Source organism: Gouania willdenowi, chromosome 9 (genome assembly GCF_900634775.1).
Source record: "Gouania willdenowi chromosome 9, fGouWil2.1, whole genome shotgun sequence".
Taxonomy (NCBI): domain Eukaryota; kingdom Metazoa; phylum Chordata; class Actinopteri; order Blenniiformes; family Gobiesocidae; genus Gouania; species Gouania willdenowi.
This window is the reverse complement of record NC_041052.1, coordinates 23,034,169-23,047,187: the sequence shown is the minus strand read 5'-3', so window position 1 is coordinate 23,047,187 and position 13,019 is coordinate 23,034,169. Positions and strand designations below refer to the sequence as shown.

Below are 13,019 nucleotides of genomic sequence, written 5' to 3'. Positions count from 1 at the left end.
AAGTGTTTTTACATTCTTTGCTCACCCCCAACAGGCTCTCCCCCTATACAAGCTCTCAATCACAGAGAAAGTGGTGCAGGCCGTGCAGTCAATGCTTCTTCCACAAGAGGGCAGTCTCTCCATCCACACGTCCCTTCCTGCTACAGGAGATGGTTCCAGTCCAGTCATGGCTGCTGTCCGGTTGTTAGCTGAGATCAGAACAAGGTTACCCACAATTAAGCTCACAAAACATAAATGATAGTTTTACTATCAGTTACGCCTTGCTTTTTTAAATTTATCTAATCTATAAAAGCAAGGAATCTCTTGTCTGTCTCTGTTTGTCTGTGTGTCTGTCTGTGTCTCAAATATCGCTGGTGTTCAGGGACGCACACAGCTCATACCTGCTACATAGCTGCAGCTTGGTTCAAAGCTGTGCGATGTTGCGTTTGTTTGTACTATAGTGTAATGCTACAGTTAATGAATAATTTCCTAGAATTGTCTACCACGAGCAAAGCAGAGCCACTAGAGTCACGTGTGCACCCAGAGCCAATCATTGCACAGCTCTGCTCCGTTGCATGCCAGAGCCAATCACTGTGGCGAGCTAGAGTCACATGTGCGGCCAGAGCCAATTGCTGAAGAGCTTAAGTAGCTACGTGACCATGCACCAGACATGCATGCACACAGCCAAGCAGACACGACCCACAGATATACTGTAGATGCTCCCATTGCATTGTTTTATCATCTCATTTACACCAAAGAGTGGTTTGCTTTACGTGACACAGCTTTATTTCACTCGCATTTGTGCACAAACTTGAAAACCTAAGTGCGAACAGCAAAAATGTCGATCGATTGGAGCGAGTCTACCGGCTCAGACAGCATCTGCTGTTAGTGCCTGTGTGTGTGTGTGCGCGCGTGCATTTTTTGTTTATTCAGCCTAAGCATGTTAAAAGAGAGAGTCCTACAGTGGAGCGATGCACTCCCTTTTGCTTTCGCTTTCACAGCGGACACTTGTGTTCTTTTCAGGACACACACACTGCATGTGTGTGCACCCCACCTCCACCTGTCAATATGGACTATAACTTTTATTTTGCCAATCAATCGAAACGGCATACAGCTTATAATCGATCTGCTCCGGTCACATACATACTCTCACTCCGCACATGGTGGAGCGACGACCAGGGCATTCATTCGCAATTAAAGGGACACGGACTACACACACGGACACACACACACGATAGTCACCCCTGCACTAAGAATTGTTAAATGCTAAATAAATAGTTTTATTTGTACGAATTCATGTTTTTCATCAGATTCTACCTAAACCGCTGCATTGGTACAAACTTTATTTATCAATTTATCATGCGCATGACATGTCCCATTAAATTAAACCAGGGAAATCACACACGCTATTTTAATTTGCACCCACAAATATACCCCTTAATAACACTACAGAGTATGTACACCTCTTTTACATCCAACCTTCAAACACATTCTCATTTGGCCATAATTGCCAACTCTACTTAAGCTCCCACATGAATGCATACTTCCGACGGGCACTGTACTAGTCTATTTAAATTATTCTTACTTTAACTTATTTCTAAATGTCATTAATGCAAGATGTAATATGATATGAAAAGACTTAAGAAATCAAGCAACTCTAGAAGCTTCTTGATGTGATTTTTTTCAGGGCCTGCTTAGTGATGGCACAGCTTCTTGAGGATAGTTCTTTCTGCGAAGAGTTCATCCAACAGTGTCCAGCTGCTGTAGAGGTTCTCAACCTGGTGGCCCAGGAATGCAGTCCAGGTAAGCCAGCCAGACCTTCTCAGAAACGTGTGATGTTGGCAGCTCTGCTTTTGTGACAGTTTAAATTTGAATTTGTCGCAGGAGAACGTCTCGGTATGGTCGAGGCTCAATGTGAAAGAGTGAGGATGCTGTACCGGGACTGTGCTCGCCCTCCTCCTCCACCACTGCAGACTGACCGGCGTCAGGTGGGTTACAGTTCTACACTTGTTCACCTCTACAGCATAAAAGAAGAGCCTAAAGTACCATTAGTGAACTGTCTTTTTCTCTGTGGGGTAATTTAACTCATGAGCCAAATCAGCTAAAAGAATTATATTTGTCATTCTTTATAATAACCTTTGTCTTATTTACCTGTAAATGTTATAAGGTTGCTAGAGACAATTTATTTTTAATCAGATAAAAACATAGTGTAGGCTTCATAAATCAAAAATCATTTGCTCGAACAAAGATGAAAAACTTTAAAATTGAGACTCTTTTTTTTTGATCTTTGCTGTTAACTTAACTTTGTCTGAAAAGTTTCACGCATTGCATTGTGGGATATAAAGACCCATACAAAGTATTTTTACTTCATTCGTACCATGATGCTTTATGTTTTCCCTCAAAACTCTGCTAAAGTGACTTCCCAACACATTTCTGGTGTTTTCTAGGACTGAAAGTTGTGGCAAAACAATGGCAGATGCTTATTGTGGGGTTTACACAGAAAAATCAGAATCTGCCCGAAATTGATTATCTTGCAGAGTGAGGTGAAATCACTGGGAATACTGGGAACAAACTACAACAAAAAGAGTGTCAAACAAATCACTGTCCTCCTCGTCTGGTGATGAAACAAAAGAAATCACAGTAATAATGAAGTAAAAACACTTTTATGTTTCTGTTTACAGGACTCCATATTCCGCAATGCGCAAAACTTGTGATGTCAATAAATGTCAACAGAGTGTTAACATGTGGAGATCAATACAAACTTTCGAGCGGCAATTTTGACCTTTAACCATTTATTGATCTATGAGGCCTGCACTATGTCTTTATATGATAAAGTATCATTCCTCGCAGCTTTAGGCAGTCTAAACTATTGGCCTCAATATGTTTTGTTTGTTTTTCCAGCCAAAAGAGATCACTTGGTGTCCATCTAGAGTGTTTCCTCCCGTTCGTGCCTGCATGTTCTCATCCCGTTTGACCTCTGTCACCTTTTTGGCTGATCCAAGTGCTGGAGGAGGACTGCCCAGAGGCACTTTCATCTATGCCACCTCTCCTGTACCAATTCAGGTAAACACATCAAAGCATGGAATGTATTTATGATTTAACAGCTTCTTTTATGAGTTCACAAGTCAAATTGGGAACAGCAGGGAGTCATATAGAAGCAGAGTAGCCCATTTTACCATGTTTGACTCTGCAGGCACCTTCATTTTACTGGGAGATTGAGATTGTCTCATATGGAGACTCTGAGGAGGACAGCGGTCCCATTGTCTCATTTGGTTTTGCCACTGAAGCAGAGAAGAGAGACGGAGCTTGGACAAACCCTGTTGGCACGTGTCTATTTCACAAGTAGGTTGTTACTCACCCCATCATTTGTCCTGCTTTATCTGTGATCAGTTTTCTGATTGCTGATCCCTGTTTGTTTCTGCCTCTGTATGTGTCAGTAATGGAAGGGCAGTGCATTACAATGGCTCCAGTTTGCTGCAGTGGAAAAGTGTCAGGCTGGATGTGGCTTTACTTCCTGGTGAGATAAGATACTTCCCTTCTTCTTCACACTCTGCTCTCTTTTTTTGGTTTAAAAAGCAACCAATGTAAATTCAAATATCCTCTTCTGATTCTCTTTAAAAAGCACATATTTCCTACTAAGCTCATCTTGTATTTGTACATCAATATGTAAGAATGAATTTTTTTTCTGAAAAAGTGACTTACTGTTTGAATACTGTTCAGGTGATGTGGCTGGAATAGGTTGGGAGCGGTCTGAGGGAACTCCTCCTCCACCTGGTCAGGCCCCTAAAGGCAGGGTCTACTTTACATACTGTGGTCAGCGGCTCAGTCCCATTCTGGAGGATGTAGCTGGTGCAATGTGGCCCCTGGTGCACATTCAGAAGAAGGTTGGTATATGTTTCTTAAAATACAGGTGCCATCCATCCATCCATCCATCTTCTCCCACTTAGCCGTTTCCGGGTCGCGGGGGCAGCATCCTCAGTAGGGAGGCCCAGACTTCCCTCTCCCTGGCCACTTCCTCCAGCTCTTCCGGGGGGACCCCGAGACGTTCCCAGGCCAGCCGAGAGACATAGTCTCTCCAGCGTGTCCTGGGTCTTCCCCGGGGCCTCCTTCCGGAGGGACGTGCCCTAAACGCCTCACTAGGGAGGCGTTCAGGGGGCGTCCTAATTAGGTGCCCGAGCCACCTCATCTGGCTCTTCTCGATGCGAAGGAGCAGCGACTATACTTCGAGCCCCTCCCGAATGACTGAGCTTCCCACCCTATCTCTAAGGGAGAGCCCAGCCACCCTATGGAGGAAACTCATTTCGGCCGCTTGTACCCGTGATCTTGTTCTTTCGGTCATGACCCAAAGTTCATGACCATAGGTGAGGGTTGGAACGTAGACCGACCTGTAAATCGAGAGCTTCGCTTTTTGGCTCAGCTCCCTTTTTACAATGACGGACCGGTGCAGACTCCGCATCACTGGAGACGCCACACCAATCCGCCTGTCGATCTCTCGCTCCATCCTCCCCTCACTCGTGAACAAGACCCCGAGGTACTTGAACTCCACCTGGGGCAGAACCTCATCTCCAACCCGGAGAAGGCACTCCACCTTTTTCCGGTCGAGAACCATAGACTCGGATTTGGAGGTGCTGATTCTCATCCGCTTCACACTCGGCTGCGAACCGATCCAGTGAGAGTTGAAGGTCACGGTATGTTGGAGCCAACAGGACCACATCATCTGCAAAAAGCAGTGATGCAATACTGAGGCCCCCGAACCTGACCCCCTCAACGCCCTGACTGCGCCTAGAAATTCTGTCCATAAAAGTTATGAACAGAATCGGTGACAAAGGGCAGCCCTGGCGGAGTCCAACCCTCACCGGAAACGATTTCGACTTACTGCCAGCAATGCGGACCAGACTCTGACTCCGGTCATACAGGGAACGAACAGCTCCTATCAGGAGGTTCGATACCCCTTACTCCCGGAGGACCCCCCCACAGGAATCCCCGAGGGAAACGGTTAAATGAAATGCCTTTTCCAGGTCCACAAAACACATGTGGACTGGTTGGGCAAATTCCCATGACCCCTCAAGGACCCTGCTGAGGGTGTAGAGCTGGTCCACAGTTTTACGGCCAGGACGAAAACCACATTGCTCCTCCTGAATCCGAGGATCAACTATCCGGCGGACCCTCCTCTCCAGTACCCCTGAATAGACCTTGCCGGGGAGGCTGAGGAGTGTGATCCCTCTATAATTGGAACACACCCTTCGGTCCCCCTTCTTAAAAAGGGGGACCACCACCCCGGTCTGCCAATCCAGAGGCACTGCCCCCGATGTCCACGCGATGTTGCAGAGTCGTGTCAGCCATGACAGCCCCACAACATCCAGGGCCTTGAGGAACTCCGGGCGGATCTCATCCACCCCCGGAGCCCTGCCACCGAGGAGCTTTTTAACCAGCTCGGCAACCTCAGCCCCAGAGATAGGAGAGCCCACTCTCGGGTCCCTGGGCCCTGATTCCTGATTGGAAGCCGTGTCGGTGCTGGTCTTAAAATTAGAATATCATGAAAAAGTTGATTTATTTCAGTAATTCCATTCAAAAAGTGAAGCTTTTGTTATTTTCATTCAATACACACAGACTGACATATTTCAAATGTTTTTTTTTCTTTAAATTTTGACAATTTAAACTGACAACTAATAAAAATCTCAAATTCAGTATCTCAGAAAATTAGAATATTACTTAAGACCGATACAAAAAAAGGTTTCTAGAAAAATTGGCCAACTGAAAAGTATGAACATAAAAAGTATGAACATGAAAAGTATGAACATGTACAGCATTCAATACTTAGTTGGGGCTCCTTTTGCCTGAATTACTGCAGCAATGCGGCGTGGTATGGAGTCAATCAGTCTGTGGCACTGCTCAGGTGTTATGAGAGCCCAGGTTGCTCTGATAGTGGCCTTCAGCTCTTCTGCATTGTTGGGTCTGGTGTCTCACATCTTCCTCTTCACAAACCCCATAAATTTTCTATTGGGGTTAAGGTCAGGCGAGTTTGCTGGCCAATAAAGAACAGGGATGACATGGTCCTTAAACCAGGTACTGGTAGCTTTGGCACTGTGTGCAGGTGCTAAGCCCTGTTAGAAAATAAAATCTGTATCTCCATAAAGTTGTTCAGCAGCAGGAAGCATGAAGTGCTCTAAAACGTCCTGGTAGACGGCTGCGTTGACCACCAACACATGACATGGCACCCCAAACCATCACTGACTGTGGAAACTTTACACTCGACCTCAAGCAACGTGGGTTCTGTGCCTCTCCTCTCTTCCTCCAGACTCTGGGACCTTGAATTCCAAAGGACATGCAAAATGTACTTTCATCAGAGAACATAACTTTGGACCACTCAGCAGCAGTCCAGTCCTTTTTGTCTTTATCCCAGGTGAGACGCTCCTTGACACAAGGAATGCGACAGCTGAAACCCATGTCTTGCGTATGTCTGTGCGTGGTGGTTCTTGAAGCACTGACTCCAGCTGCAGTCCACTCTTTGTGAATCTCCCCCACATTTTTGAATGAGTTTTGTTTCAGAATCCTCTCCAGGGCGTGGTTATTCTTATTGCTTCTACACTTTTTTTCTACCACATATTTTCCTTCCCTTCACCTCTCTATTAATGTGCTTGGACACAGAGCTCTGTGAACAGCCAGCCTCTTTAGCGATGACCTTTTGTGTCTTGCCCTCCTTGTGCAAGGTGTCAATGGTTGTCTTTTGGACAACTGTCAGGTCAGCAGTCTTCCCCATGATTGTGTAGCCTACAGAATTAGACTGGAGACCGATTAAAGGCCTTTGAAGGTGCACCAGGTGTCTTCAATATTGAATTTCTTCACAATATTCTAATTTTCTGAGATACTCAATTTGGGGTTTTCATTAGTTGTCAGTTATAATCATCAAAATTTAAAGAAATAAACATTTGAAATACATCAGTCTGTGTGTAATGACTGTATACATTATACAAGTTTCACCTTTTGAATGGAATCACTGAAATAAATCAACTTTTTCACGATGTTCTGATTTTAAAACCAGCACCTGTATGTTAATTGCATAAGGATGATTAACTGCCGAGCTTAAATGTATTGCTGAAAATAATTGATTTGTTTGTGTCTTTACAGAATTCTAAGATCCGTGCTAACTTTGGGAGCCGGCCTTTTGCCTATGCGGAGGGGCAGGCACACAGAAATGCCGCCGACTTGTGTGTCGACCTTGCTGAAGAGATAAGCGCTAATTTTGAAGCGCTCCCCTTTGCCATGGCCTCAGACAGCGATAATGATGCAGGTGCAAGCGTTACCTCTGACTCTGGGTCTCATGGACCACCATGTCGAATTGCAGCTGTTGCAGTTGCCCAGCAACGTACGTATTTCTCAAGATCTCACTTTAAATCTAAAACTGACATTTTTGGTATTTAATTTTTTTTTTAATGCTTTTCTTCTTTAAACAGTTTTCCTTATTGTGTTTTTGTATTGATGCAGAGTACAACAGTGAGCTTTCGTGCCATTACAAAGTGGAGCTAAGCTATGAGAATCTGGTCACCTCCGGGCCAGATCCACATCCTCCACCTATTGCCGATGATGAAAGTGATGATGAGGATGATGACGATGTCCCAAGGGTGTGTAAAATCTTGTTTTTGCGCCATGCATTGCACAAAATAATGCTTGTGTATTTTGTTATTTACACTGATTTGTGGTTGACTGTAGGAGGATCACTACGCTCTTCTGGTGAAAGCGTGGGAGACAAAAGTGTTCCCCACAATTCGAAGGCGGTTTCGAAACGAGGCTGAGAGGAAGTCTGGCCTGGACCAGATCAAAGGAGCTCTGCAGCTGGGTAGGGACTTTTTAAAAGCTGAAAATAGATAACCTGGTACAACTGTGTTTAATAATAAACATTGCAGATGTTCGGTTGTTAAATTAAGTACAGATAATTTCACCTGTGGGTTCTGAACCTGTTAACTACCATTGACGTAAATATACGTCATTTTAAATCCAAACTCTCGCTGCCAATGATGTGTATATACGTCATTTGTTTTTCGACTGGGGTTGCTAGGAGACACTGGCAGAGTTCTCTTCAGCTTTGTACTATTAAGTAGTGACCAACTGGTGCCATGTAGGTGGCAGCAGTGCACCTTTGGATGAGAGATTAGCCGTGATGAGCAGAAGTCAGAGGAAGAGGAAAAGAGCTGAACAGCAGCTCACACTCGAGCAGAGCATGTGTGGACCTAAGTTGACTATTGAGAGTCACCAAACGGGACAACTCGGCATGTCGGGAGGAAGAGGAAGCTGCGTGTGTGGGATACTGTAAGGGAACCGTACAACTCTGACCCAGATAGCAAAATAATAATAATTTTGCCATCAAAAGCCTGGTCTCAGTGTTGTTTTTAGAGGTGTCCCGATCCGATATTGATATCGGTCCGATATCAGCCAGAAAAACGAATATCGGATTTTATCGGACTGCATCTAAAATCACCAATATAATCAACTGCTGATTACGGATGAACGAAAAAAGCTAGGAACAAATCAATGTAAAGAGTCTATTATTTTGGAATCTGGTTTCAGAGTTCAGATTGTCATAGTACAAAATATTCTGTGGTCTTTAAAAATCAGTCAAAATGCATGAAAATGGCTGGCAGTGAGAGGGGCTTCTGTTCTGAAAATAGCTGTCCACCAATGAGTTAATGTCAACTAAAGTGTCTTTATTGTCGTTCCAAAAAAAGTCCCCTTCACTTGCTTTTGGTACATCTTTTCTGATATGGCAACAGGAATGGTTGACATTGCAAGACAAACTGTGGAGTTCCTCTATGAGGAGAATGGTGGAATTCCGCGTGATCTCTACCTCCCGACTATTGAGGACATAAAGGATGAAGCCAACAAGTTCACGATCGACAAAGTTCGCAAAGGTATGAGGACATTTTTATTACCTGCATTATTTATTGATATATTTGGAGTTTAGAGTCGCCTTGAAAAAATGAATCTGCCCAATAATTGTAATTTGATGGAGCAGTTTCTGAACTAGATATGTTTTTCTTAACACAGGGTTGACAGTGGTCATCCGCTGCCCTGACAGCAACAACACCAACAGTACTACAGGAGGAACAGCTCTACCTAAGTTTGCAATCCGGGGCATGTTGAAGACTTTTGGTTTGCATGGGGTGGTGCTGGATGTTGATTCTGTGAGTAAGCCGAAAAATATATATTGTGTTAATTAATAATTATGAATTGTTTAGTTACTGTGTGTGTATATATGTTTGTTCAGGTGAATGAACTGGTGCAGGTGGAGACATACCTACGCAGTGAAGGTGTCCTAGTGAGGTACTGGTATCCCATTGAAATGCTGGAGCGCCCACCTGCTGGATCACGACGTACTGCAGCAAATGGTTTGGTTTCACTGGACAGTAGCAACATTCAAATACACAGGTAACATTTGTTCCCAATTCTGTTTTTGTCTGAATGATTAAAAAACCACAATTTTACAAGTCTTACCACTTCCAAAGATGAGCGAGGTCTGTAATTTATATCACTAACACAAATGTGAGAGATAGAATCAAAAAAAAAAAAAAAAATTACAAACATATTGTGTGATTTTTAAATAATAATTTGCATTTCATAGCGTAAAATAATTATTTGATCGCCTACCAACCAGCAATAATTCTGGCTCTCACAAACCTGTTAGTTTTTCTTTAAGAATTCCATTTATTACCCATATTAACTGCACCAGTTTGAACTCAGTACCTGTATAAAAGACACCTATCCACAAACTCAATGAATCAGACTCTAACCACTCCAATATGGGCAAGACCAAAGTACTGTCCAAGGACACCAGAGACAAAATTGCAGACCTGCACAAGGCTGGAGTGGGCTACAGGACAATCGGCAAGCAGCTTGGTGAGAAGGCAACAACTGTTGGAGCTCTTACTAGAAAATGAAAGAAACTCAAGACGACTGTCAGTGTCCCATGGTCTGGGGCTCCATGCAAGATCTCACCTTGTGTGGTATCAATAATTCAATTCAATTTAACTTTGTTCATATGGCGCAAAATACAACAAAGTAATCTCAAAGCCTTAACAATATTAAATTCATAGTAAGAAAGAAAGAACCCAACAGGATCCACATGAACAAGCATTTATCGACAGTGGGAAGAAAAAACTCCCTTATTTTCCAAAGGTGAGGGATCAGGCCAGAACTACACGGGAGGACCTGGTCAATGACCTGAAGAAAGCTGGTACTACAGTCTCAAAGGTTATCATTGGTAACACACTATGTCATCATCTATCATCTACCTATAAAAGCAAGGAGGGTGGGTGGGTGTGTGTGTGCGTGCGCGTGTGTTCGTGCGTGTGTGCGCGTGCCCGTGTGTTCGTGCGTGTGGGCGCACGTGTGGACCAAATATCTCCCAGACGCGGTGCGAGTTCGACCTTAAACTTGGTCAACGGGTTCAAAATACCCCGAGTGTGTGTATCTGTTATTTTGGTGTAATTTGGTCATTTCAAAATGTTTATTTTAATTTTATTTCACTTCTGGACAGCCCCGAAATGAAACCTATTCAGCTTTTGACCTCAGGGTGTGAGGGGGCGCTAGCGCACCATCTATAAATATTTCACTGCACATCTCACTTCCGGTGCGTGCTCAAGCTCCCGTGGACTTCTCTTTTGAGGAAAAATACTTTTTTTAACTGTTCTTTATTTGGGGATGACATTTCGAAATGTTTATTTTCATATTAGTTTGACCATACGCTTTTTAGACCGGACAAACTTCACCCGGAAGTTGACGGCAAGGGCTGCTGTGTTGAAAACTGCTCATTTCTCAGCAACGCGGGTGTGTGAGAGAGAACCAACGAAAAAGATTAGAGTTCCAGGTAGAGAGTCTCACACGCACACGTGATCAGGTGCGCTTCACTATCGATCACCGTCTACGTGACATACGTGCAGGTATGTGAGTGTTGAGTGTATAACGGACTAACATTTAGTCCGGTTACAGTCTGTCTGTGTCACGACACCCATCCATTGGGTGGTAGTGACTGTAGTGTTACGCTTTGAGTCAGATCTAAGTGTTTACATGTTACGCGCACCTAATGATTACTGCAGCTTCACTCACGACACACCTGCCACTACACCTAACTACTGAAAATAGATAAGTTTAGTGAAAGTTAGGCAGGCACACACACACTAAACTAAATATTTATGCAAAAATTACACAAAAGACAACAGATATGGAAAAAACTACACTAAAAAAAGATACAAAATGACTCCAGAATCACACTACTTAAGGCAACAAAAAAACAATAATTATACAAAAAATGCACAAATGACAACAGAAATGATTACAAAAAACATATATTACAGATATATACACCAAACGACAACAAAAACATGAAAATGACTCAAAATACACAAAACTAAATATTTACACAAAAAATACACAAATGACTCCTGAATCACACTACAATGCCAACAAAAACAATCATTATACCAAAAATGCACAAAAATACACATGACTCCAAAAAACATTCATTACAAAAAAATATAAAAATGAGAAAGAAAAAAAAAGACATTTATACAAAAAATGCACAAAAACACAACAGAAAGATACACAAATACACGTAATGACTCCAAAAAACATACATCACAGAAAAATACACCAAACAAAAAAATATAAAAGTGAGTTAAAAAAAAAAAAACACATTTATCATGTTCATGTCCCATAGAATTAAACCAGGGAAATTGCACACGCTGTTTTATTTTGCACCCGCAAATAAACCCCTTTATAAAACTACAGAGTACAGAGTATGTACACCTCTTTGTACATCCAACCTTCAAACACATACTCATTTGGTCATAATTAACTCTACTTAAGCTCCCACATGAATGCATACTTCCAACGGGCACTGTACTAGTGGATTAAAATCCTGCAGCACTGCAAGGTCCCCTTGATTAAGCCAGCACATGTCCATGGCCGTCTAAAGTTTGTCAGTGACCATCTGGATGATCCAGAGGAGACATGGGGGAAAATCATGTTGTCAGATGAGACCAAAATAGCGAGTGGAGTTCAAACCAAAAAACTCTGTGTTTGGATGAAGAAGAGCAATGAGTACAACCCCAAGAACACCATCCCAATCATGAAGCATGGGGTGGAAACATCATACTTTGGGGGTGGTGTTCTGCAAATGGAACAGTACGACTGCACCGTTTTGAGGGGAGAATGGATGGGGCCATGTATTGTGAAATTTTGGCCAACAACCTCCTTCCATCAGTGAAAGCATTGAACATGAAATGTGGCTGGATCTTCCAGCAAGACAATGATCCCAACAGGGCCACTAAGGCGTAGCTCCATAAGAAGCATTTCAAGGTCCTGGAGTGGGCTAGCCAGTCTTCAGACCTCAACCCAATTGCAAATATTTGGAGGGAGCTGAAACTCCATGTTGCCCAAATCAGTCTGAAGGAGTGGGCCAAAATCCCTGCTGGAGTGTGTGAACCTGGTAAAGAACTGCAGGAAACATCTGACATCTGTAATTGTTAACAAAAGTTTCTGTACTAAATATTAAGTTCCATTTTTCTATTGTGTCAAATACTTATTTTATGCAATAACATGAAAATGAATTATTTGAAAATCATACGATGTGTTTTTGTGGAATTTTTTTATATTCTGTCTCTCACAGTTGAAGTGTACCTATGATAAAAAAAAATTACAGACCTCTCTCTGCAAAATTGGCAGTTTATCAAATACTTATTTTCCCCACTGTATATGCAACAAAAAAGATTGGTTCTAACATTTTACATATATGATTGTCTGAATGTTCTGTGTTTCCTTAGGGAACTCCTTCGCTGTGAGAGTGCACTGGCTCGTCTGTACTGCCGCATGGCATTGCTTAACATCTTTGCCCCTAAGAATCCTCACACCTTCACACGTCTCTTCCACATACCTGCTATCCGTGACATCACATTGGAACACCTGCAGCTTCTTTCCAACCAGCTGCTTGCTCCTCCTCTTCCTGGTCATTGCTGAACCCTACTTTGTGTACCTGAGGTTTCTTAGGA

General features: G+C 43.0%; 1 protein-coding gene across 7 annotated transcripts in view; it reads left to right on the top strand.

Moving 5' to 3' along the window:
• hectd4 (HECT domain E3 ubiquitin protein ligase 4) overlaps positions 1-13,019 on the top strand; it is a 48,373-nt gene that overhangs the window by 22,458 nt on the left and 12,896 nt on the right. For all 7 annotated transcript variants that reach the window (XM_028456528.1, XM_028456525.1, XM_028456527.1 and 4 more), the window contains 14 exons: positions 35-204; positions 1,667-1,782; positions 1,864-1,967; positions 2,881-3,042; positions 3,173-3,321; positions 3,417-3,496; positions 3,700-3,863; positions 7,108-7,345; positions 7,465-7,601; positions 7,690-7,816; positions 8,748-8,885; positions 9,022-9,158; positions 9,242-9,402; positions 12,795-12,976. In XM_028456528.1, coding sequence (XP_028312329.1) covers positions 35-204; positions 1,667-1,782; positions 1,864-1,967; positions 2,881-3,042; positions 3,173-3,321; positions 3,417-3,496; positions 3,700-3,863; positions 7,108-7,345; positions 7,465-7,601; positions 7,690-7,816; positions 8,748-8,885; positions 9,022-9,158; positions 9,242-9,402; positions 12,795-12,976 — 2,065 coding nt within the window. The remainder of the gene's footprint in view (positions 1-34; positions 205-1,666; positions 1,783-1,863; positions 1,968-2,880; positions 3,043-3,172; positions 3,322-3,416; positions 3,497-3,699; positions 3,864-7,107; positions 7,346-7,464; positions 7,602-7,689; positions 7,817-8,747; positions 8,886-9,021; positions 9,159-9,241; positions 9,403-12,794; positions 12,977-13,019) is intronic.